Source organism: Trichosurus vulpecula, chromosome 5 (genome assembly GCF_011100635.1).
Source record: "Trichosurus vulpecula isolate mTriVul1 chromosome 5, mTriVul1.pri, whole genome shotgun sequence".
NCBI classification, from domain to species: domain Eukaryota; kingdom Metazoa; phylum Chordata; class Mammalia; order Diprotodontia; family Phalangeridae; genus Trichosurus; species Trichosurus vulpecula.
Genome location: NC_050577.1, coordinates 203,628,403 through 203,656,100, shown reverse-complemented (window position 1 = coordinate 203,656,100; position 27,698 = coordinate 203,628,403). Strand labels below are relative to the sequence as shown.

The following is a 27,698-nucleotide window of genomic DNA, read 5'->3' as shown; positions in this document are numbered from 1 at the left end:
ACTACACAGGTTGATTGCTTACCTTCTCAAAGGGTGGGGGGGGGGCGGAGAGGAAGGGAGAGAATATAGAACTCAAAAGTTTTAAAAAATGAATGTTAAAAATTGTTTTTACAAGTGACAGGAAAAATAAAATACTAAACCAAAAAGAAAGAATTTCTTGTGCATCCAATCATTCTCTTCAAATTCTCCTTTTCCTTCTCAATGGTAGTTTCTCCTTCTGCCTTGAGAATTTCATTCTAAAAGGTATCCTACCTCTTCAGACAAAGCTTCCCCAGAAGAGTCCCAACCTATCCTTTATCTGAACCCTGATTTCTGCTCTTCCAAAACCTAGAATGCATGTTAGAGAAGTAAAATCAGACAGAATCTGTTACAAATTCAAAGAAAATAATTTCCCACCAAGGAAGGTTTCCCTTCATTTGCATCATAGAAGCCCAGTGAGAATCAGATCCAGAATAAATTTTTCATTCATTCTTCTGCCTTTTGAAAGATAAACTTTTCATTAAGGCAAACCAAAAATTACTGGCTGCTTTTAAGCAGATACCCAGATAATCTAATTCCATCATCGATCATTTCCTGTAAGATTAGTGATCAGTTTCCTAAACTCATTTACTTCTCTCTAGCCAGGTAGCCCAGTACATTCTGATAATAATGTCGCTTATTTCAGTCTCTGGTTCCCAGATTTCCTTACATGAACAGATCATCTTAATACATAATGCAAATTAGAGGGAACTAATGAGAAAAAAGGCAGAAATGAAGGGGTCATAACATTACAAAATCAAAAGCTATATTATAAAATATTAATCATAAACAATATTTGATACTGGTTAAAAATAGAAAAGAGGCTCAACAGAAGATAAACACGAATAAACCCAAAACCATATTTGGGAGAGGAGGTTTGGGGTGGGTGCAGCAGAGAGTACTTAAGGAAAGTATAAAGTAGCTTGGAAGAAATTAGATTTAGCAAATGAACTCAATAAACCACTGCTTGATAAACCTAAGTCCACACATTAATTTGAAAATAACCCCTTATTTGACAAGAACTAGGAAAACTGGAAAGTAGGTGACAAAGATTGGTTTTAAATTCAGTATCTTACAATAAATGCTACAGAACAAATATATGTCCTGAATATTAAGAGAGTCAGTGCAGAAAAATCAGAAGAGAACCCGATCAAGTAGTTTTCCACAGCTGTAGATTAAAAAAAAAGAATTCTTAACCAAACAAGGGACAGAGATCATCACAAATGATAAAACAGATGCTTTTGATTAGATGAAGATAGAAAGCTATTACATGAACAAAATATTTATTTTGTTAAGTTGATTAGGGTTAGAGTTAGCAATGAAAAGAGGATAATGGAAGGTGTCAATTGGTGAGTGTATATTGAGTTATACAGATATAAAAATAGATACACACACATAAAAATTTGGATCAAATATCTCTGATGAGGGATTGATATCCCAGAGAAAGAGGCAACTAATATTAATATGTAAGACCAAAAGGACCCTTTTCCCCAATGTCAACAGACATGAACAAACAGCTCTCAAAAGAACTGAAAACTATTACCAACCATTTAAAAGGCTGCTCCAAATCACCAACAAGAGAAATGCACACTGTAACAACTCTAGGGTTTTACTTCACACCCAATAAATCGGCAAAGATAAGAAAAGAAGTGAATGGTGAATGCTGAACAATTGTTGGAAGAGCAATAATATTAAACTGGTAATTTCTGAATTGCCTTAATGATAAATTTATCCTTCAAAAGGTGCAAGAGTGAATGAAAGATATATTCTGGATCTGATTCTCACTGGGCTTCTATGATGCAAATGAAGGGAACCAGCCTTGCTAGGCAATGATTATCTTCGAATTTGTGACAAATTGTGTCTGAATTCACTTTAACATGCAATCTAGGTTTGAAACTGATCCAACCAAAACAAAAACTATCAAGATACCAAAAACATTTTAAATAAGAAAAAGAGTTTAGATAATACCTTGTGCCATATACAAAGAAAAGTTCCAAGTGGATATCCAAGACAAATTTTTTTTATTATGATGTGACCTTTCATACCTTTGGTTAAGGAGAATATTACATGTATAACCAAAGAAAAAATGGAGGAAGACACAAGAGACAAAATTTTTAATCTTAACCTGTAATTTTATTGGTGCAAGAAACTCCCTCCCCCACTACAACTTCCACTCACTGCTGATGATTCTGCTCTATGGGGCTAAATGGAACAAATCTAGGCCTTCCTACATAAAGACAGTCATTCAAATACTTGAACACGTTTATGAACAGTGCTTTACAAACCTTGAAGTACTATATGAATGTTATTATCATTGCTATCTTTCTTTTTATTAATTGTATCCCCAGTGGCTCCAAGAAGCAGTAGCATGTGCAGTGGCCACACCCTGGTAAAACTGTCTACTAGACAGATGGGCTAACCCAGGTTGAGGGTAACTAATAGTTCTCAAGCTCGTAGGTGAGTTAGAGAGATGTCTACCCTAAAGATGTAAAAACTGCCCCCAGGAGAATGGTCAAATGAGAGCACTTTATTCCAAAGACCACAAAGGCAGCAGGAGAAAGTGCTGCTGCAGAGCACTCAGACCTTGGTCAGACATCAGAGACACCAAGGTTCCCCACTGCATCCCAGGCCATCACCATTCATCCTGACTTTGATGATTCAAGAACTTAAATCCAATTGATACATAATTCCAGATATCACCCCATGTCATTGGTCCTCTTTGAAAATGAAGAAGAATAACTGCTATTATTATGTTATTATTATGCTTAAAACCATGAGTTGTCCCTTCTCCAAGCTAAGCATCCCTTATTCCCTCAACCAAACCTTATGTGATATGAGCTCAAGGTTCTTCTTTACCATCAGGTTATCATCTGATAAAAATGGCAAAAAGCACAACACCAAATTCAAATTACTATGGCACTTCACTAAAGAAAACCACCTTCGAAGCTGACACTGAACAATAAATGGCAAGTCCTCTTTACAAATTATATTTTCTTTTGTTTGTTTTTCTATTTTGGGGGGGAGGCAATCAGGATTTTAAGTGTCTTGCCCAGGGTCATACAGGTAGTAAGTATCTGAGGCCATATTTGAACTCAGGTCTTCCTGACTCCAGGACCGGTGTTCTATTCTCTGCACCACCTAGCTGCCCCTCAAATTACTTTCTTAACCAGCATTCCTAAATCTTCACTTCAGAAAGATTTGCCTTCAATAGGTAACAATGATGAAAAATTACTTGTGTTCCTAAGACCATCAGATTTTCATCTAAGACTTCATCATCTTCAGCATGCCATTTTTTAACGTTCCTATCAGTAAAAGTGGCACTGGCTATAAGGTTTGGCAAGTCTTGGAAAGTCAACCATCACAGCCCAGATAATGACAATCATCTTTTTGTCATCAGGACAACAAATCTATCTGCCTCAGCGCACCTCAGGAGTAAACTACCAATCATCACTGTTTGCTTCTTCTTCCTCTTATATTCACTAAATGATCTCTCTCCTGAATTAATGACTGCCTAAGTCTCCTGCGCCCTCTCCTCTTCTCCTTTCCTTTCTTCTTACTCTACCTTCTCTATCTCCCACTCCTAGTAAACCTCATAACTGCTAGGGATGAGAGGGTCACAGGGTCTCATATTCACAGAGGAAGGGCCCTTAGAAGTCCCTAAGTCTAATCCTTTCATTTTACAGATAAGGAAAATGAGGTATGAAGAGGCCAAGTGATTTGCCCAGGCTTGCACAACTAGTAACTACCTGGGGCATGAATTGAACACTGGTCCTCTTACCTCCAAGTCAAGACCTTAATCCACTCAGCAGCCAATGGCCCTAAATGTCTATGATCTCACCAGACAAGGTTTGTTTGGCTGTGGGCACACTCTGGCTCTGCTTTATTTTTACATTAGTTTGCTGGAACGAACCTACTGCTGTTTGAAGGTTGCCCACTAGATGGCGTCATTTTCACATCAACCAAATTGGAAGAGTAGAAGACTGGATGAAGATAAGGAGTCCAGAATCTCCCAACAAAAGAGAATATGCTGGGTGGATTTTTATTTGTTTCGAGTTTTTGTTTTTTGGGGCTTTTTTTGCTTTAAATTGCATGTTTTTCAAGGATGGAGCAATTTTTAACTGGAAAATCACTGTGTTTTTATCTAGAAAATCAAGACACGCAATTGTAGCCTGATAAAATTTTACCAGATGAGAATTCCATTTTATCACTCAGACCAAAAAAAGGCCACTTAAAAAACTTCTGTCATTAGTGAACAAAATTTCTAAATCAGGGATTCTTAACCATTTTTGTGCTACGGACGCCTTCTGAGAATAATGTGTTTTAAATACATAAAATAAAACATATAGGATGACAAAGAAAATAATTATATAGAAATACAGTTATCGAAAGAATTTTTTTTAAGTATATGGAACACAGGTTAAGAACCCCTGGTCTAGATCTCCTGATGTTGAGCCCAACTCCACATTAATGTTTCCTAAGTAATATATAGTATAACCTACAATAACTCAAAGACCTTTGATTTCACTGGTTTGAGTACTCAGTCAATTAAGTACCTACCTACTAAGTGTCAGGCACTATGCTAAACACTAAGGATTAGAAAGACCATTTATAAATAAATATTTATTTATTAAGCACCTACTATATCAGGAAGGGTGATCAAAACTGTTAAGGGTTGCAACAACAAGGAGAACAAGGACTGAGAAAAGGACATTGAGCACAGGATTGGGCAATCAGTAACTTTGGTGAGAGCAGTTTTGGTGGAATGATGTAGTTGGAAACTCAAGGTGAATGGCCTGTTTTTTCCTGAAAAAATATGAGGCAAAGTCCTCAGCTGAGGTGGGGGAGGGGCAGCCATGGAGGAGCAGTGGGGAAGAGCTGCTATAACTCTGGTATATACAGGTCTTTTTTCTTTTTCATTGATCTCCTCGAGGGATAGGCCTAGCAATCCTATCATTAGGACAAAAGGTAAGCAAGCTTTAGTAACTTTTGGGGAACAGTTCCAAATTTCTTTCCAGAATAGCTGGAACAAGTCACAACTACAAGAACAGTCTATCAATGGACCTACTTTCACACAAATCTCCAACATGTCACTTTCCTTTTATTCACTTTGCCAATCCAATGGGTACAAGTTTTCTTTTTCTTGGCTTAGGCATGAAGACCATATTTGTATCAAATAAGTAATTTGATAGACTCTTTTCCAGCCCCCACTTTTTCAAAAAGTCCTGTAATTTGGGGATTATTATATAATAATTGAGAGAATTTGCTTATAAACTCATATCATACAGAGTTGTTTTGTTTTTGAGAAACCATATATAATTTCAATTTCTTTCTATGAATTTGTTAAGCGCTCTATTTCTTTTTTTGTTTTTGTTATGTTTTTGTTAATATTCATCCATTTTATATAGAGTGTCAGTTTACTGGCATACAACTAGGTGAACTAGTTTCTAATAATGTATTTTTTTAATTTTGAGTTCACCTTTTTAGTACTGGTAATTTGGTTTTCTTCTTTCCTTTTTTAATCTAATTAGCTAATGGTTTGTCTAAGATATTTTTTGTCCCCCAAACCAGCAAGTATCTAGTGCTATTCACTAATTAAATTCTTCTCTTTTGTTTTTTTGCTTTCAATTTTATTAATCTCTTCTTTGAATTTCAGGATTTCTATTTTGGTGTTTAACTGGAGTTTCATTTGTTTATTTTCTAAGTTTTTTTTAATTGTATGCCCAACCCACTGTTTTTCTCTTTTATTGATGAAAGTGTTTAGGCATGTATATTTTCCCCAAAAGACTGCTTTGTCTTCATCCCAAAAATTCTGAAATGCTATCTTTAATGAAATCACCAACTGCTGCCATGATTTGTTCTCTGCCTCATGCATTGTTTACAATATTAAGTCTTTAATTAATTTTTCATTCTTTCAGCAGCCCTCTAACATAATTTTTATTGCCTCATGGTCCTTAAATACAGGCTTAATATTTTGATTTCTACATTGGTTTTTGAGCTTTTAATGCCATAAAACATAGTCAGTTTTTAAAGTTTCCATGCACAGCTGACAAATTGGATCAATTCATTTCTATTCCCATTTAGTAATCTAATAGACCTTTAGGTCTATCAGAGGTAACTTTTCTAAAATTCTATTCGGATCTTTCCTTCTCATTTATTTTGTGATTAGATTAATCACAGTATGAAAGAGGTTAAGTAGAGATTTCCTCCTATTGTAATTTTACTATCAATTTCTCCTTGTAATTCATGTAAACTTTAAGCATTCAGATGCTATGCAATCTGGTGCATGCATGTTTAATATTAATTTTCTTTGTGCCTTTCAACAAAATGTAGTTTCCGTTTTTCTCTTTTAATAAAGTCTATTTTTGCTGCTGCCTTGACTCAAAGTATGATTGCTATCCCTCGCCTTTTTTACTTCAGTTGAAGCAAAACAGATTTTGTTCCAGTCCTTTATTTTAATTCTATGTGTATTTTTCTGTTTTGAATGTGTTTCTGGACTCTGCACTCTGAGATAGCAAGCAAACGAATATATACAAAACAAACTATATACAGGATAGATAGAAAATAACTAGCAGAGGGAAAGCACTGGAATTAAGAGGGGTTGGGGAAAACTTCCCATAGAAAATGGGATTTCAGTTGGGACTTAAAGGAAGCCAGGGAGGTAAGTAGGCAGAAAAAAGAAGGGCAGGAATAAAGGCATAAAGGCCAGTCAGAGAAAATGCCTAGAGCCAAGAGGTGGAGTGTTTTGTTTGCGAAACAGCCAGAAGGCCAGTGTCACTGGATTGCAGAATATGTGTCAGGGAGTAAGGTATAAAGAGACTGGAAAGGAAGGAGGGACCTGGGTTATGAAGGACTTTGAATGACAGAGCATTTTGTATTTGCTCCTGGAGACAAAAGGGAGTAACTGGAGTTTAATTGGGGGTAGGGAATTGGAGATAGGGGAGGTTTGGGGTGGGGGGGGGAGAAATCAGACCTGTGTTTTAAAAGGAAAATCACTTTTTGAGGCTGAATGGAAAATGTATTGCAGCTGGGAGGAAAACTGAGGTGGCAAATTCACCAGCAAGTTACTGCATACAAGTATGAGAAGATGAGAGCCCACACTACTAGAATGGTGGAAATGTTAGAGAAGAAAAGGGGGTTTATTCAAGGGATACCATTCAAATTCACAGTTAATATCACAAAATGAGTATTTCCCTATATACTAATCCTGTCCCTTCTGTTAAAGAGAGTAATGCTCTGCTTTGGCTGTTCAGTTGTTTTTCATTCTTGTCTGGCTCTCTGTGACCCCAAAGATATTGGAGTGGTTTGTCATTTCCTTCTCCAGCTCATTTTACAGATGAGGAAACTGAAGCAAACAGATTAAGTGACTTGCCAGGATCACACAGTTAGTAAGTGTCTAAGGCCAGATTTGAACTCAGGAAGATGAGACTTCGTGATTCCCAGTATTCTATCTGCTGTGCCACCAGCTGCTTTTCCCTTAATCTACCCTTCCTCTTATCGCCCTTTCACATCCTTTCTTTCATGTTTCCCTATTCAGTGTAAAACACTCCCAATTATACAAGAATCTTTTGAGAATTGACCATGTAATAATAAATGCTAAAAGACAAATAAAATGGTATAGTGAATACATGACTCAAAATATAAATACTAGGTAATAATGGGGGTTGGGGGTGGTAAAAGGAATAGCCCTCCCTCCACTAGAGACCTACTAGTTCCAATTTGCAGAGATTTAAGGGGATACCGAATTTAAATATATTTGGACCACACTACATTGTGTAAAATTTTTCTCTTTTTTTGTACTAAAATTTAGCTACCTAGCTATGATCACCTTTCAGAAGTAGCTATTCTATCTTTCCCTAAAATATTATTGCCACAGCTTTCCTTTTAATAAATTCTTAAATACCCTAATATTCAGTTTTCTTATATTTTTTTCTTTTAGTTTAAAGAGGAAACTTTAATTTATTCTCACTTTTAACTGAGAAATATCTTAATCTTCAAAAGCTTGACAATTCTTTAGAGGGTTAACTTCATTACAGCATGCAGTATAAGGGCGAGTATCTTTTCTGTTTAAAAAAAAATTAAAAAGCTATAAAGAGGAACTGCAAGTAAATCCTTGAGTCAAATCACCCGCATGATATCATTAGCTCTATTATTCCTAGGAACCTATTCACCAAATCAAATTAAAGTGATTACTCCTAGGAGTGTTCAACAAACATCCCAAATAGTAATCCTATTTTACATGTACAGTATGCAGTGGTTTTTTTTCTTCCAAAGAAATATTCTCATGACATCTGATTAACCATCACTTTAGGTCTCATCTATAAAATGAAGACATTTTCACTAGATGCATGGGGTCCCTTCTAGTTCTAAATCCTATGAGGATGTATATTTATAAAGGTTTTCCTCCACTTTGAAGCCAGAGTGAAGGCAGAGCTTCTAAAACATTATATATAATTATATTTAATGCTTCACAGAGAAACATAAAAAAAACTGAAAAATATAAGGCCCATTTGTGTTCAACTAGAACGGACCACTAAAGAAATTTCAAGTAGATATTACAGATAACAATTTCAGAAAACATTCTACTCTTTTAGTTACAAAGGATGGCATTTTTAGGCTAACAGACTAAAAGGGTCTTGTTATGTGCAAATGAAAGTAACACACTAATCAATCACAGATGGATTATTGTTGCTATTAATTATGCTTTTTTCCTATGAAAGATGAATAGTTTTCATTTATGTTTTGCTTAAACTCAAAAAAGATTAGATGAAGACTGAATTTCTCTTTAAATGTGTGACACTATTCTTTTATATATAACTTTTCTGGCTATACCAACCTAGTGGTGGATGGTTTTATCAAATGCTCTTTTACAGTTAAGGTAGCTATTTCCATGGAAACCACAGGGCAACCATTCATTATAACTGCCAAGATCTTTTTCTGTACTCTCTTAAGTATAAGTGGTTGTTTGTTTTATTTTATTCATGTTTTAATTGAACAATGATCAGCTTTTCTTAACAGTCAGCTTTTCTATAGGTCCACATAAAGAACAATGTAAGAGGTCACAAGAAACTGAGTGCCTAAATCTTAGATTCAAAAAAAATCTAGAGATAACAGCCTACTTTCAATTAGCATACAGACAAGAAAATGTTATCCCCTGCTTGGTAGGTGAGATAGAATAAATATCACTGAAAATTCAACACAGAAGCTGATGCCTACTTCCCCTAGGAAAACAAAACAGATAACTGTGTCTAGGAGGAGATGCTAGCAAAAGACAAAATAAGGACAAAGACAACGAAGAAGTTAGACACTCACCTCTCTCAACATATTGCTCTCTTTCTCCTTTTGTTCCAGGAGACTTTCCAGGTGGTGTACATGCATCTCTGCCTCAGCCAGGCGTCTTGTTCTCTCGTGGTCTTCCTCAGTAGCCTTGGCAGACAGTCCTTTACTCTGCAACATCTCCAAGAGCTTTTTTATGGACTCATCCCGTGCATTCAGTGTTTGTTTCTGAGTCTCAATGCGCAGCTCCATTTCTTCGAGGGTCTTACGAAGAAGGAAGAGTTCTTTAGCTTGCCTCTCATGTTCAGCATGTAGCCTCTGAAAGTTCTCCTCTGTCAGCTCTGCTGTTAAGGGTTCACTAGCTCTATTACTACTGTCTTGCTGAAATAGCTGGTTTAGGTCCCTCTGGATCCGCAATTCATCCTGGAGAGCCTGGATTGTCATCTGCATGTGCTTTAATGACAAAAAATACCAAAAGTCCTAAATCAGTGATTTGCTATTGAGCAACAACAGGGTTACTTAGATCCTTTGGGGAAGCTAGGAATAATTATGGGCATTTCTCACAACCCTACACTTTACACTGGAAATATAGTCTTTCTTCTTATTTTATCCTCAAATGAAGGGGAGAAAGACTGATCTGCAAAATGTCAACAGTACCATTAATAATTTTGAAAGGATATAAAATCTCTCAAAATATACAAGAGTAATTTATCTTCTATATGTGTATTCTAGGGCATCAGTGTAGTCACAAATACCCCAGGAAATTACGCAAAAAAAATTTTTCCTGCATATCAACAGCAGAGGCTAAACAACTGTAACCGTATATAAACAGGTAACATAAACATTAACAAAACCACTGATGACATTTAATTGAAAAGGGGCAGAGCACCACACACACACACAAACACACACACACACCACACGCACGCGCGCGCGCGTATAAGACTCAATTCACCAAATCACAATGGATGCGCTTATTACTATAGAGTTCAGAGGAACCACAGGGGTTTAGTCCAAAATGTACATTAACATCCCCGCTGCAATCTATACAATAAATTATCATCCAGCATATGCTTAAAAACTACCAACGAGACTATTTAAATAATTCCAAGTTCTACCCATTACTCCTAATTCTGCCTTCTGGGGACAAGAAGGGCAAATCTAATACCCCTGAATATTTAAGAGAGCACTATTCTGTACTTGCTAAGACTTTTCTTCTCCAGTTCCTTTTACCAGTGCTTATATGTCATGATCTCTGTGCCCTTCATCCTCTGTCTCCTTCTTTCAATCTTAAAACTTTAAATTTATCCCTATTAGAAGTCATCTAATTCGATCAGCCCAACATAAGAGTCGATCAAGACATCTTTGGACCCAAACTCTGGCATACAAATGTTAGTTATTCCTCCTACATTGGCATCCTTCATAGTACAATTCTGGTGCCACCTTTTCTGAACCCACCAATTATCAACACTCTCAACCTTGAAATTACTTTATATTATTTTGAACATCCTTCATATTTATATACGTGAACACACTGCATTCTGTCGGCAGAAGTTAAGTTCCTTGAGGTAGAACTCTTTTTATCTTTGTATCCACAGCATTTTATAGTAATATATCACTTGCATATAGCACTATGACAATAAATGCTTGTAGAAATGAATTTTAAAAACAAGTAGACGTACTTATTACTTTAAAATTATGATTCATTCCTAAGAAGTAATAACTAGTTTCCATAAACTACAGAAGTCAATTTTACATGTCTGGTAATTAAAAAGTAAAAAAATAAGTAATAATCCTTCATTTGTCTTAATAGTTAAACAATAGAACATAAGCTAATAAAAATAAGCAACTGACTTTGGAAACTGAGGCCTTGGCCATATGTGAGACCTAACTAGTCAGCTTCTATATTCTAAAGAGACTAATCATCATAAAATGAGCCATACAAGGAAAAAAAGCAATGTTAAGTGGAAGACTCTATTACCTGAATACACGGTGTCTAAAAACACCTAGATTTTATTCTCTGGTCTCCCTTACTGTTACTACTTGACCTTAGTTGGTTACTTAAGTTCTCTAGGCTTCAATTTTCTCATCTGTAAAACAGCTACAATAATACCCATATTATCTACCATATAATTGTTGCAAACTCTAGTTTCCTTTTCTTGCCCAAAAAAAGGAAGTTAAGGCAGTACAGGACTAATTTTTCCATGAAGGAAATATTTTAACAACTTCAAAAATTACTTTCTACAAATATATATGTATGTACACACACATATATCTACACACATGTGTATATATCAGATCTTGAATATGTATTTTCATGTTAATAGAAATATTTATTGTACTCATCAGCAAATTATTCACTGCAGCTGAAGTAGAACTTGATTATAGCTAACATTTGACATATGCTTTAGTGTAAATATTTGAATTTGGTATAGCAAGTATTCATTTAGCAAAAAAAGGAATAACACAGTGCCTACTATGTGCCAGGTATTGTGCTAAGCACTTTTTATAAATATTATCTCATTTGAGCCTCACAACAAAATGACTTCCTGACTCCAAGCCCAGTGGTCTATCCACTGTGCCACCTAGCTACCTGACTACGTCTGTTTCTCCGGTTTTCCTGACACCTGTTTTAAAATTGTAAGCCTGAAAACGAACTAATTCCCTACAGGTCAAAGAGAAGTTTCAGAATAGCTGCATAGACCTCATAAAGTTGTACTGTGAAGGGACAGAGTTCTCCCTAGTATGCTGCAGGTAGAGGCATTTAAATTACTCTGTTACAGACTGGGAGTAACCCAGCCTGGAAGAATCTTCAAAAAACAGCAGCAGAATGAATATTTGCAAAGAGCCATCAAGTTTATGCAGGCATCTTGGAACCAAAAACTAGCCAATGTTGGATGAGTTAGGCATCCTGGTGCATTACTGGTGGAACAGTAAATCCATACAACCATTTTGGAAAGCAATATTGAATTATGCAAATAAAGTAACTAAAAATGTCCATATCTTTTGACCCAGAGATTCCATTACTGGGCTTATACCCCAAAGACCTGATATATACCAAAATATTTAAAACAGCATTTTTTTTTGTGATAGCAAAGAATTGGCAACAAAGTAGATGCTCAACAGTTAGAGAATGACTTAACAAATTGTGGCATATGGATGTAATAGAAGATTGCTGTGCATAAGAAATGACAAATATGAAGAATATAGAAAAGTATGGACTAATGCAGAGGGAAGCAGGCAGAGCCAAGAAAATAATATGTACAATGACTACAATAATGTAAATGGAAAGAACCACAAACACAAAAAAATTAGAAGTGAATACTACAAAATTATAAACTCAAAGATGAGATACGAGAAGGCATTCCAAATCCACCCCTTTACAGAGGCAGAAGGTCCACAGATGTTCTACATTGTACGTAGTTTCAGACTTTTTAAACTTCAATAACAGATTCCAAAAATCAATTAAGCTGATTTTTTCTACTTTTTTCTTTTTTTGTCCTTATTACATGGGATGGCTCTCAAGGAGGGGTAGGGGAAAGGACTGCTGGTAGAAACCACAGTGCTGTAAAAAACAAAACCTCAATTAAAACTTATTACTTAAAAATATCATTTCCCCATAAGAAACAAAAAAGACTATTTCAGAGAATGCTGGGAAGTTAGAACAATAAGAAGATACAGAGTGACAAGAGCAGCACCAGGAGAATAATTTAGTAACTGTCAACACTAAAGACTCTTATTTGTAAGATAAAAACTATAAAAACCCGGGATAGCTAGGTGGCGCAGTGAGTAGAGCACCGGCCCTGGAGACAAGAGGACCTGAGTTCATATCTGACCTCAGATGCATGACACACTCACTAGCTGTGTGACCTTGGGCAAGTCACTTAACCCTAATTGCCCTGTCTTATCCCCTCCAAAAAAAAAAAACCGAAAAAAAAAAACCTATAAAAACTTCAAAAGACTCTTGTCAAACTGATCAAAGCAATGACCAAACACATTTCCAGAGGACTTACAGTGAAGTATATTACCCACCTCCTGACAGGGAGGATAGATGCAAGACATGGAGGTAGATGTGCATTTTTGGATAAGGCCACCTTGTGGGTTATATTTAGACTATGCTTATTTGGTTTGAGTATCTTTTCCTTCTATTTTTAATTGGAAAGAGAGCACTAAGGAAAGAGAAGAGAGGGTAATAAGGAAAAAAGAAAGAAAAAAGAGAAAAGACCAGAGAAATAACCTGAAAAGTGCACAGGGGAGAAGAGAACCAGCCAAGTTCAGAAGTAGAGATAAGCAGGACAATTTTGAAAGTAATATGTTAAATTTATTTTACATATATAATGTGTGTAAAATATAATATACATATATGAATGTGCATTTATGATATACATATATGCATATATAATACATATAAAAGCAAACCATATGGAAAAGAGATTCATAGTTTCTTTATGTGTTCTACATAGACGTGATCTTTTTCTGGTGTTTGTAAAATTCAGAATTTAAAATTTTAATTAAAAAATAAACTACTAAAAGAAAAAGGATGCGTCACGCAAGCATGTACTATGTGTCAAGGCTTAGAGTACAAATACAAAACTAGACTGTCTTTGCCATCAATAGGAGTTTATATTCTAACAGAAGACAATACTTAGAAGGGAGTTGGTGGCCAAGGCATTTTGGTTTAGGAAGTTAAAAGTATGGTTAGCAGAAGGGGAAAAGGGATAGGAGAGATATGCTTTCTAGAATCAATGGTAATACTGATGGTTTCAAAAGGAGAAAAGGAGGGGTGCTTGGAAGTTTAGGATCTGAGCCAATGAAGGGCATGAGAAGATGATGCCTGGAGAGTAAAGCGAATCCTAGCTGGACACTGCCACTTGAAACACTCTTCATTAAGGATGGGAGTAAGGGAAGCCTCCAAGGGCAAGTTTCAGAGGTCATAGAGCTAAGTCTTCCACAACATGGTCTCTGATACTGTAGAAGTTCTATAGAGTTCATATACTTGGTTATTTTGAGAGGAGAAAAAAGGATTTAATTTTAAAGAACTACATGTAATTCAATAACTTAATCTGCAAATCATCCTTTATCATGCTCCCATAACAGAAGTTACAACCTTTGTTGCAAAAAGCTTCAGAATCAGAATGACAGTTGGCTAGGCTAACACCTGGAAGTGAACCACTATAATAAAGAATTGTTATACGCTTTAAACTCATTTTGCAAGACAGAAAAACATTAGTCTACCCTACAAAGATGCTTGCAACAATGTTCTTAGTAAACAGACTTAAGGCTGAAACAGGGATTTAAATCTGTAGGAAACTCAATTTTTATTAACTCAATGACAGTAGTACTGCTCAGACCTCTAAAAGAAAATTAAAAAAAAAAAACTTCCTTTCTATTCCAGAAATTTACTTAATACAAGTTATTTAATAGTTGTCAAGCAATGATTTTGCTGTATATTTCTCATCCCTTTGTCAGCCAAACTCCTAGAAAAAGCTGATTTACTGATTCCACTTCTCTCACAATCCCTTCAACCCTTTTCAGGCTGGCTTCTTATCACTCTACTGAAACTTCCCTCTCCAAAGTGACCAATGATTTCCAAAATGTCACGTATACAAGCCCTTGCTCAATCCTTAATCTACTTTGACCTTTTTGCTGTTTCTGATCCTGCTAGCCACCCTCTCCTCCCACATATTATCTTCTTGTGATCCTCCACCTACTACTGGCTTCTCCCGCCAAATAGTCAATACTCAATTTTCATAGCAATAATTATCTTAGAAAACAGCACAAAAGTAAAAAAACGCAAATACTAGTGCATTGAACCTATGGAAAATAGGAGGCTAGGTTCACACAATCATCAAAACCTGTAATTTTTAACTAGAGATTGCTGAAAATACACTTTTCTGAATAAACTTATTTATAACAAAACATTAATTATGAAAGCAGATACTTTTCCTAACACAGTAACCATGACATAATTCACAAAATTCAGTACAGAAAAATAAAATTAGCAACATGCAAAACATTTTTCTCACTAGTAATCGCTAAAATTCTGTGACCTTTTAATCTAACATCTCAAAAAAAAAAACCACATTGATTTGACATAATATTCACTTTTCATAACACACGAAATTTATAGTACCATAAATGCTGCACAGCAAATAAAAATTCTTAAAACTAAAACTTTTTTTAGCCTGAATCTTACTTTTCATTGTATCAGATGGCAGTGTGAGGGTGGATACTAAACTGTTGTAAACTTTTCTACCTTGGCCACCCTCTGAAAACCAAGGCAGAAGATGCTGGGACTCTGGTTGCTGCCGTCTGAAGACACCAAGACTGATGAGGTCTCAACCTCACCTTAGAGCCCAAAGCACTTGCACTATACTTTGGGAGCATAACTGCAAATAAAACTTGAGTTTTAAAGGCAAACAACGAAAATATGCAACAAGTGCATGGTGAGCTCTAGTAGGATACCAGGTGCTCCATAAACTTGCACTCATCATGCCTCTCACTTTTTTCTCTACTGTGCATTAGCATGAATGTGCGTGGCTACCAACAAAAAAGTGAAAACAAGATTACCAATAAAATAACACAAATGCTTGGGGTCAAACAAGTTAAATGCATGAATGCTGAAGACTGCATCTATTGTGTAAACAAAGGTTTATGACATTATCCCCCCCCAATAGTACCTAAGCTCTTTGAGGACACAGTGACTGGAACATAGTAGAAGCTTAAAAAATATTTGCTAAGTGAAAAAGATTTGAGATTAAAATGTCCTTCACACTTTAAAAAAAAATATTCATTTTAAACTTAAATACAAAATGAGCAAAGAAAAAAAACATTTCCATGTATACAGCAAAACATAAGAATTCAATACAGAATGATACATTTCCATTTCAAGAAAACCTATGTAATAGATATTACACATTGTTTTCAAAGCTACCCAGCTCCAGGTTTTCTTTTGTTCTCTGCTATGCACTTTTTATTTTATTTTCTTTCTCCCTCTCTCCCTCTACTCTAGAGAAGGCTACTATTAAAGATGAATATATAGATATATACATATACAGACATATCTATAAACATATACACACATATACATATACATACACACACACATATGTGTATATATAAAGACCATACTATACATATTTCTATTTGACAGTTCTTTCTCTGGAGATGGATAGCATCTTCCTTCATAGGTCCAAGTCTTCCCATGTTTTTCTAAATCAAGTGGCTCATCATTTCTTATATTACAGTAGTATTCCATCACAATCACATATCACAGCTTGTTTAGTCATTCTATAAATGAAAGGCATCTATCACTTTAGTCAATCTGACAGGTATAAGATGATATCTCAAAGTTGTTTTAATGTGCATTTCTCTAATCAATAACGATTTAGTGTCTTTTTTCATGTTGTTAAATACAGTTTTGCTTTTTTCATCAAAAAACTGCCTTTTCCTATCCCTTGACCATTTATCAATTAGGATATGGCATGTAATCTTATAAATTTGACAAAATTTTTTTACATATTTGAGAAATGAGACCTTTATCTGAGAGACTGTGAAATTTTCTGCTTTGCTCCTAATTTTGGCTATATTGGTTTAATTTATAAGAGAACTTTTTAATTTAAACTACTCAAAATTATCCATTTTATACCTCAACAACGCTGTCCATCACTTGTTTCTTATTATTAGCCTGTCCATAAGTCTGAGGTAATGTGTTCCATGTTCTTCTAATTTTCTTGTGATATCTCCCTCTGTCTAGATCATGTATCTATTCGGAGCCCATTCTGGGCTCTAGATCTCCCAACGATATTTACTAAACAATGAATTCTTATCACAAAAACTTAAACATTTGTCAAACACAAAGTTATAACAGTTCTTTACTACTGTGTATCGTATATTTTCTCTGCTCCACTTATCTACTTTTCTATTTTTTTAGCCAGTACCAGATAATTTTGATATTTTGCCTTATCTCACACACACACACACACACACACACACACGTCTGCTGAATCTCCTTCCTTTACATTTTTTTCCAAAAATTTTTTTCTTCCAAATGAACTTTACTATTTTTTCTAACTTGGTAAAATAATTTTCTTAGTAACTTAACTGGGGTGGCACTGAATATATAGGTTAGGAAAATTTGTCATTTTTATTATATTTGGCTTTGTCTACCCATGAATAATAAATATTTCTCTAATTATTTAAATCTGACTTTATTTGTATAAAGAGTGTTATATATTTATGTTCATGTAGTTCCTGTGGCTGTTTTGGCAGGTATACTCTCAGGTATTTTATACTGTCTAGTTATTTGAAATGGTCTAAAACAATATTGAATAATACTGGTGACAGAGAGTACAGTTCCCCTATTTTTCTCTTTAAATTAAATCTATTTTAGCTTTAACTTTGTCTGAGATCATGATTACTACCCCTGCTTTTTTTAAATAACAACTTCTACTTCAGCCCTTTATTTTAACTCTGTGTCTATCTCTCATTTTTATTTTTTCCTCAAATTACTGAATTCGGGTTTTTAATCTGTTCTACTACCATTCTGCTGCTTCATAGGTAAATTCCCATTCGCATTCAAAGTTATAATTAGCTGTTGTGTATCTCCCTCCATTCTATTTTTCCTCACTATCCTTCCTGCCCTATTTATCCTATCCCTCCTCATACCCAATTTACTTCTACCCCCTAGATTATCCTCCAATTCCTTAATCTACCCATCCCTCTAGGAGTCCCTGCCCTTATCCTCTCCCTCCACCTTAATCTACCTCTCTAAAGGTTTCTCCTTGTCCCCCCAACACCTTAATCTACACAGTCTTCTGAGTACCTTTTTTATCCTATCTCCAAGCCCTCATTTCTTCTAAAACTTTTATACCCTTCTGGATTTAACATTGTTCCCCTTTAACCCATTTCCAATGACAGTAAGACTCTAGCACTACCAACCCTTCATCCTCGCTTGCTTCTTCTATATCAAGTTTTCCTCTTAAGCCTCACTTGCATAAAATAATTACTCCTTTTCATCTCTTCCAACACAGTTGTTTTTTTTAGAATCACTCCATCATACACAGCCCAACCCAAACCTTTCTTTCAAATTACCCAAATAATGACAGTCATAAGAGTACTGATAACATTTTCACATATGAACAGTTTGACCTCATTGAGTCCCTTGTAACTGGTCTTCAATGTTTACCTTATATTTCTCCTGGATCTTATATACTGAATTTTCCATTGAGTTCTGCTCTTTTTGTCAAAAATACCCGAAAGTCTCTCAATTTGTTAAATATCCATGTTTTTTCATTGAGGATTGTACTTAACCTTGCAGGGTAAGTTACCCTTAGTGGTAACCCCAGCTCTTTTGCTCTACAAAATAGTGTTCTAAGACCTACAGTCCTTAATCACAGAACCTGCTAGGTGTTGTGCAATCCTAATAGTAGCTCTGCAATATTTAAATTTTTTTCTTGTTGCCTGCAATATTTTCCTTAACCTGGGAGCTTTGACACTTGGCTATGATATTCCTGTAAGTTTTCCTCCTGGGATCAGGGAGTGATCAATGGATTATTTCTATTTATGCTTTACATTCTCGTTCTAGAACTTTAGGGCAATCTTCCTAAATAATTTCTTGTAATACTGTATCAAGATTCTTTTTCTGATCATAACTTTCCAGTAGTCTGACAATTTTTATATTGTCTCTCTTCAATCTGTTCTCCAGCTCAGTTGTTTTTCTGATGAGATGTTTCACATTGTCTTCCATTTTTTCATTCCTTTGATTTCATTATTTCTAGGTGTCTTATAACATCCTAGCTTCCCCTTGCTAATTTCTAATTTTCAAGCAATTATTTTCTTCCTTAAATTTTTGATTATTTCTAGTTGGCAGACTTTCTTTTCATAATTTTCTTGATCTTATTTTTTTTTTCTAATTTTTCCTGAATCTCTCTTATTTGAATTTCAAAGTACTTTTTAAGTTCTTCCAAGAACTCCTTTTGGGCTTGTGACCTTTTGACATTCCCCACGGAAAAAGGAGTGGCTTTTTTATTTCCACTATCTTCCTATCAATTTGAACCCAGATCTTCTCTATCCCCGTAACAGCTATTTATGATTGGGTTCTTAATCTTTTGCTTACTCATTTTTATTTTATTTTTAGCAGCTTCGTATTATAATCAGGTTCTAGTCCAGAGGTATGTGGAACCATGCCCCAAGCCTCAGGTCCTTCTTATTGTTATTCTCTGAGCTCTGTCCTGGAGCCCAACCTTGATCACTCCTCTCTACCACAAAGCCCCAGATAGGGCGCCTCCCCCCAACCGTTCTGTCCTGCAAACACTCTTGCTCCCTGTGGTCCCCCTGGTAGCTATAAACTTCAACTGTCTTCTCTGCCCTAGAACTGAAACCAGGGACTCTGCTCTCCTGCAAGGGTCCCCCACCCCTCTGCTATTGCACTCACCAGGCATGTGCTAGCTCCTTCTCCCCCACAGCCACAGCCCAGGACTACATCTGGACAGCACAGCTGTGCTTGGCATCCTTGACAGTGGAAGGTGCTTCAATCTTCTACTCAACCATCAGGAGGCCATCTCAAGTTGTCCTGATCTATGTCTTAACCATTGGAGCCAGATGGCTTGGGAGGAGAAAGTGAGGCTGGTACCTTTGCAAGGAAGTCCCTCACTTAAATCCAATTCACTTGCAAGTCATAGCATCACCTTCCTGATGTCATGGTCCTCTTTCAAGAACAAAGATCAAACAACAACCTATGAGCAGAATGAGCTGCCCCACTGGGGACCTAACAACACAGCTGCTTCTCCCTTCCCGTTTCTTCATTCCTCTCCCTTGGTCCACAAATCATACCCTTATCTGCAGATGCTCTGCCCAAAGGAATGTCAATTTTCATTGATCAAACCTCAAAAGATATCTCGGGATTTAAGGGCTAGATTTCTTTCATAAGGACCACGCCTTAAACCCAAGTGGCTTAGGCTCTCAATGTTTGGCCAACAAATGTGGCCCAAGCCCATAGGGTCATTGTTTGGGCCCTGACTGCTCTGAGTGAATGTAAATAGCAATTGTTTAGGTTTTGGCCAGAAACCCTGAGGGTCTTCTCTTCCCAGATTGATATATTTTTTTTTGACTAGGTAAAGGAGGCCATTCTGTATTCAATTCTTACCTCCCCTTAATCACTGAGTGGACATTGCCTCAGTCAAACTGAGACCTTAGCTTTAAAAAGGCCATGGTCTCCTACTGCATTCAGGGCCATCTCCTGATGTCAAAGTCCTCTTCAAGAAGGACAAACAACTGCAGCAGCAACAACTCAGCCATCTGATCCCACCACCCCCCCATAAGTATATTGAATCTTTCTTGGAGATCTTCTTAAGTTGTCTTAGGAGGACAAATGCTTTACCCTGACTTTTGTTTATTTCCGCAGCTCTACATTCACTTTGAGGCAATGATCTTTTTTTGTGGAAGAATTTGGAGTGCCCAAAGTTTTCTGACCTACTCCACCATCTTCCCCACCTTCTTCACATTCAACAGACTATCAAGGTTCTCATTACATTAAAGAGATACTGCTCTCTCTAGATTTTCCTCCTACTCAGCCATCAGGGAGCCATCTCCAGTTGTCCTGATCTGTATCTTACCACTGACCATTCCTTAGTTTCCGTCGCTAGTTCATCATCCAAATCAACACTCCCAAAGGCACTGTCCTAGCATCTCTTCTTTTTTCACTCTATATTCTCTCACTTAGTGATCCCATCAAGTTCCATGGATTTCTTATCTCTACACAGATGACCCCCAAAACAACATTGGTCTCTCTCCAGAGGTACAGTCTTGCATCACCAACTATTCAAACTGGGTGTACTAAAGGCAACTTAAATTCAGCCTACCAAAAATATAATTCACTATCTTTCCCTAAAACCCATCCCCTTGTGAGAAACAGAAGGAGGGATTCTGCTTCCACAGGAGTGACACCTACACACTCCCAGTTTTGCAAGAAAGACAACCAGATGTAATTGGTTCCAACCAGAGTTGTGACTTGGTAGAACCAGGCCTCTGAATAAATAGAAGTTCAGAAGCTTGTATGTGTGCTTAGTGGGTTGTTTAATATTAACCCACACACCCCCGGGGCAGGGCAAGCTAATTTGAATGCACATGCAATGCATGACAAGGGAGAGGGAACACATCTAGGAGAAAAACATAGAATAGGCACGGTTCAGGAAGTTGTATCCAGCCAATGGAGAACAGGGGATGGAAATTCGAATTGGGAACAGGGAATAAATAGCCTTCTACTAGTCTTAGCAGGTGTGCTCCTTTAGGGAGTTACCTATGCACAAGAATGTAAAATAAAATAAGAGTTTTCCTGGCTTCAACAACAAGTATTGTTCTTTCTAGAGTGCGCACGTTTCTCACACCCTCTTTGAAACTTCCTTATTTTTGCAGTGAGCAACACCATCTTTCTGGTCACAGAGATGTGGTGCCATCTTCAACTCTTCACTCTCACTTAATCCAGTGGGGTCACAAAAAAGACAGAAATGACTTATTAATAAAAACTACTAGCATCCCCAGTTTCCTTCAAAATGGCTTAACAACTACCCCCTACAAGAATCCCTTCCTGAACCACCCCCCAGAGGTTGAGACAACTCCCATCAAACTACCTTATAACTATTTCGTAAATAGATGCACACAACACTATCCCCCCTAAAATATATAAGCTCCTCAAGGTCAGGGGCTGTTTGCCTTTCATATTTGTATCCTCAGTGTGAGGAAGTTAAAATTATTCTGTATCCTTTAATAATTGGCTCAAGCCACATTTTTATGTCAGAAATGTAGTTTTCCTTCTAAGTTAGTTTAAAGGTATAATTAAAAGAAAATGTTGGTATCACTCATACTATTAGCTCCTGAGACAGCTGTTTGTTTTCTGTAAACCCCAACCAGCCTGACCTTGGTGCCACCCCAAAACACAAGTCATCTATCCTTGCCTGTCCCTGTATAATTAGGGGAGATTTTAACCCTTCCAAGAGGACAAGTCTGATAGTTTTGATCCCCTAACAAAGATTACAAGAGGCAGATGGTTCCATAATACAAAGTCTTGATTAGTCATACCCAAATGCCAACCCACTTTTCTCATTATAGCCTATTGTAATATTCCCTGACCAGCCAGATCCCCTTCTTTCCTGAATGTCAATAAAGAAGGTCTCCCCTTCTCATTGGGATCACTGGCCTTACTGAGGTGGGCAGTCTGGCCCTCTTTTTTAAGAGTTATATGTATCACTGTTAATATATTGATTTTTCTTTGAGTATGTACTTCAGTTTACCTTTAATGAACTTACTCGAGACAGGTGCAGTGTCTGGAGCACAGTAGGTGCTTTAAAAATGCTGGTTAATTAGAAAATGAGATGAAAAGTTTCTTTTTCACATCCAAGAGAGAATTATAGGAATTGACTGAACCACACTGACTCCATTTTGTGACTCAATTCGGGATCTAGCTTAGTTCCCTCTCTATTCAATTAAGGGTCTAGTCTAACTTCTGTCTTGTGAGAAAACTTCATTGCTTGTTTCTGAACTACCCCTTACTTGTTACTTACCCAAGGACACAGGTTTTGCTGCCTAGAAACTCAGTCACATCTGAAGATTGATGCAAGGAATTTCCTCACAATTATACATTTCAAGCAATCCATTTTTGTTGTTCATTCATGTTTTACTCATACATGACTTTGGGACCTGACCCCATTTGGAGTTTTCTTAGCAGAGATATTGGGAGTGGTTTGCCATTTCCTTCTCCAGCTCACTTTACAGATGAGGAAACTGAGGCAAACAGGGTGAAGTGACTTGCCCAGAATCATACCACTAATAAATGTCTGGGGCTGGATTTGAACTCAGGGAGAGGAGTCTTCCTGATTCCAGGCCTGGCACTCTGTCTACTGTACCACCAACTGCCCTATCGTATCTGGAAACTATCTCTATACTGGTCAATCAGCTACTGTTTTCTTGTTCCTTGGGGTGACTGAGCTCTGATTTCTGAGAATTACATCTGCTCACTCTCCCCCTTCCAACCCAGAGAGCCCCTAAATTTTCCTCCAATTAGAAATCAGATTACCTAATCTTGTATCCTGGCTTATATCCTGTTAATTGTTTTCTTTTAATGTCTCCCCCTCTATTTGGGGTCCAGTGTAAAGCTGAGGAGGCCTGGTCTTGATTTACAATGCAACTGGAATGCATCATTTAATAAACTGATAGGCTCAGAAGTTTGAACCTTTGTTTCCACAATGATTTCAGATTTCATCCAAATAATAAATTATAATAAGTAATCAAGGTTCCAGATAATTTAAACTTCTGTCTAAACAAAATATGAAGTACAAATGGCTTGAATTTAATACAATACAGTAGGCATGGTGAATAAAATAATAAGACATACAAGTTGAGATCTTCATTTCATAGTACCATGTAACACCAACACTGTAAGATCATAATGATATGCCCTTAACATAATACTCTAATGAAACATTGATGAGTTTCACATCACTCAGGAATGATAAAGTCATTGTTTTGACATTTTGAAAAAAACTATAATGGGATCTTTAGCAGCACAATGTCAAACTGAATCAAATATTTAAAGCAAGGAGTCTGGAAAAAAAAAAGTGCCAATAAATGAAATCCAGCAAGTGAGTGTGCAAACTCAGAAATAATATTCTATACACATTTTTTGTATAGATAACTTATTTTAAAAGTTGTATTAAAATATATAGAATTTAAGCAAATATTATCAAAGGAGGATGCTTCAAGGTCATAAATTTCAGGTACTGCAAGAAGAAAAAGAATTTCAAATATGTATGTATTTACAGCACTACTGTTTCCGCCACCAAAACAACAAAAATATGCAAGCACAAGGGCAAAGAATTAAAGCTACATTTCATAAGGGCTTATGATTAATCAGACAAATGCAAATAATTTTTTTTACTTCAATCAAAATATATGGAAAGAAACATCCTTTGTACAATGACATAAATAATTTAGCAAAAACGAAATTACAACTATGACATGTTCTTTCTTTGCCAAAAGAAAAACTACTATATAAAACAATTTGAGAATGAAAAATTGCAGAATGTAGAAAAATTACATTCAGTCACTTTGTGACTTTAAGCGAACCAAGACTTTACCAGTGTCAGGAAATGCACATTATGCAGAATAAAACACAATACCAATTTTAAAAGCTCCTAATAAAATAGGATTAACATTAACAGGCATGCTGCCTAACAAACAGCACTAAAAAAAAAACAGCTTTGAATTCAAGTTCTATTATTGTCATTATCAAATCCTAAACATTTGAGTAATCATTATTTATAACAGCAATCAATTGTACATATGTTGGACACCTCAAATATGAAATGAGGAACACCCTTGCTCCTAAGATTCTATATAATATGATGTCTTTTAGACTGACTCGTCAAGCATTCTGATTTACTCATGGGTACTGAATGAATGAATAAAAAACACTTACTAAGCATTTACTATGTGATAAGCTGGAGGAATACAAACAGAAATGACAATTCCTGCTATCAAGTAACTCAGATCCTAACGAGGGAAAAGACACGTAGGAGCTTTCCACTGCAAGTCAAACAGAAAGGTAAAGGGTTCTTAAGATGCAGCAACAGTACATGACAACGCAATTTCTTTATAACTATTTAAATAATAAAATCATATCCACGTCTGATGTTGAACCATTTAATATTGTGAAGGATTCTGGTGGTGAGAAATTTATCTTCTGGGTCTTCAGTGGCCATGGCTATTCCACAAATATTAGTGGCCAACATTTGGGGAACGAAGAGGGAAGGAAGCAATTGCTACCATCATTCTCACCTCAATCACACTGTAGAACTGCTAATTACAATCAATTAGGCAAGTCAATAAGCATTTATTAAACACGTACTATGTGCCAGACACTGTGCTAAGCAATAAAAAAAAAAAATTTATTAAATACCTACCATGTACCAGGTACTATGCGAAACTCTGGGGATACAAAAAGAAACAAAAGACAGTCCCTGACCTCAAGGAGCTCATGATCTAATGGGGGAAACAATAAATACTTACAAATAAGCTATACTGGATGAATAGGAAATAATTAACAGAGGGAAGGCATTAGAATTAAGAGGGGTTGGGAAGGCCTTCCTCTAAAAGATGAGATTTTCATTGGAACTTAAAGGAAGCCAGGAAAACCAGTAGGTAGAGATGAGGAGGGGATGAGGAGGGAGATCATTCCAGGCATGGGGGACAGCAAAAGACAATGCCTAGAGTTAAGAGATGGAGTATCTTGATTGTGGAACAGCCAGGAGGCCAGTGTCACTTTGGATTGAAAGAGTATATGGTGGGGAGTAAGCAGTAAAAATACCGGAAAAGTAGAAGGCTAGGTTATGAAGGGCTTTGGATACCAGAGCATCTTGTATTTGATCTTGAAGGCAATAGGAAGTCATTGGAGTTTACTGAGTAAGGGGATGACACAATCATCTATACTTTAGGAAAATCACTTTGGTGGCTAACTGGAGGACGCATTGAAGTGGAAATAGACTTGAGGCAGGGTAGACCCATGGGCAGATTACTGTAGTAGTCCAGGCATGAGGTGATGAGGGTCTGCACTAGAGTAGTGGTAGTGTCAAAGAAGAGAAGGGGGGCATGTTCAAGAGATATTGCAAATGTCAAATTGACAATCCTTCGCAACAAACTGGATATGGGAAGTTAGAGATAGTAAGAAATCCAGGATGACTCCTAGATTGCAACTCTGGGGGAATGGGAGGATACTGATGCCCTCTATAGTAATAAGGAAGATAAGACAGGGGGAGAGTTTAGGGGAAAGGAAAGCCTTAGGTTTCAGACATGCTGAGTTTTAGATGTCAATATGACCTCCAAGATGTCTGACAAGTAGAGAGAGATGTGATATTGGACTTCAGAGGTTAGAGCAGGAGAGGTAGATGATAGATTAGATTACCACAGAGAGAGTAATTAAATACATGGGAGTTGAAGAAATCACCAAGTGCCATAGCAGAGGGAAAAGAAAAGAGGGCCCAAGACAGAACTCTGTGGGACACCTATGGTTAAAGGGAAGTATGTGGATGAAGATCCTGCACAAAGGGGTAGGCAGAAGGAAAATCAGAAGAGGAGGGAGTGATCAACACTGTTAAAGGCAGCAGAGAGGTCAAGAAGAATGAGGATGGAAAAAAAGGCCATTGGATTTGGCTACTAAAAGGTCCAGAGCGACAGTGGCCTCCTGGCTGTTCCACAATCAAGACACTCCATCTCTTAACTCTAGGCATTTTCTTTTGCTGTCCCCCATACCTGGAATGATCTCCCTCCTCATCTCTACCTACTGGTTTTCCTGGCTTCCTTTAAGTTCCAACTTTAGAAAGAGTGGTTTCAGCAGAATGAGAAAACTGGAAACCAGGTTGTAAGGGTTCAGAATAGAGGGAGGGGAAAGAAGACGGAAGCACCTATTGTAGATGGCCTTTTCAAGGAGTTTGGCCACAAAGAGCAGAAGAGATATCATATGACAATTAACTGGGATGGAAGGATCAAGTGAGCCATTTTTGAGGATAGAGGAGACATAGGCATGTTTGCAGGCATTAGCGAAGGAGCCAGTAAACAGGGAGAAATTGAAGGTAAGTGAGAGATTAAGGATGAGAGGGAGAAATCTGCTGGTGGAAATGAAATGGAATGAGATCACTTGAGGAGGTAGAGGGGTTAGCTCTGAAAGGAATAAGGTTATCTCACCATGAGAAAGGACGGTGAAGGAGGAGATAATTGTAGAAGGCATATGAGTGACATGAGCTGAAGAAGAGGGAGCTCAAGGTAAGAAAGGAAGTGCAATTTTTTTCTGTAAAATATGAGACAAAGCTCTCAGTAAGGGGAAAAGGAGCCATGGGAGGTTGGAGAAGAGATGACAAAGTTTGGAAGAGATACTGTGGAAGGGGAGAAAATGAGTTGATGATCACTGGGAATGAAAGGAAAGGCCTAAAAAAAGTATACTCTCAAGGAGTTTGTGGTCTTAATGCCTAGTTTTGAAGGAAAATAAGCACTTTGAAAGGTACAGTAGCACATTCCAGACACTGGTCTTGTTGGTGGGACAAATATGTTGATGGGACAAATACAGAGGCAATTTTGGGAACTTGCCTAGCTAGAATGTAAAGTAAATGAGGTGAGTAATGTGAATGAACTCTGTACCTTAAGGTAATAATGGCAGCTGTGTGAAAGATAAATTGTAGAATCCTATCTGGAACCAGGTAGATTGATTACAGAAAGTGGAAGGCTATTACAGTTAATGTAGTTGAGAGGCTATAAGGATCTTAGCTGTCTAAGTGGATAAAATGCACTAGATAGGAGAAAAGTTTTAGAGGGAGGAAAGAATGAGGGAAATAGAACATTTGAGGAAGACTCCAAAGATATGC

General features: G+C 36.8%; 1 protein-coding gene across 8 annotated transcripts in view; it reads right to left on the bottom strand.

Annotated features, from left to right (window-relative positions):
* ERC1 (ELKS/RAB6-interacting/CAST family member 1) overlaps positions 1–27,698 on the bottom strand; it is a 404,612-nt gene that overhangs the window by 311,937 nt on the left and 64,977 nt on the right. For all 8 annotated transcript variants that reach the window (XM_036761847.1, XM_036761852.1, XM_036761851.1 and 5 more), the window contains exon 4: positions 9,328–9,744. In XM_036761847.1, coding sequence (XP_036617742.1) covers positions 9,328–9,744 — 417 coding nt within the window. The remainder of the gene's footprint in view (positions 1–9,327; positions 9,745–27,698) is intronic.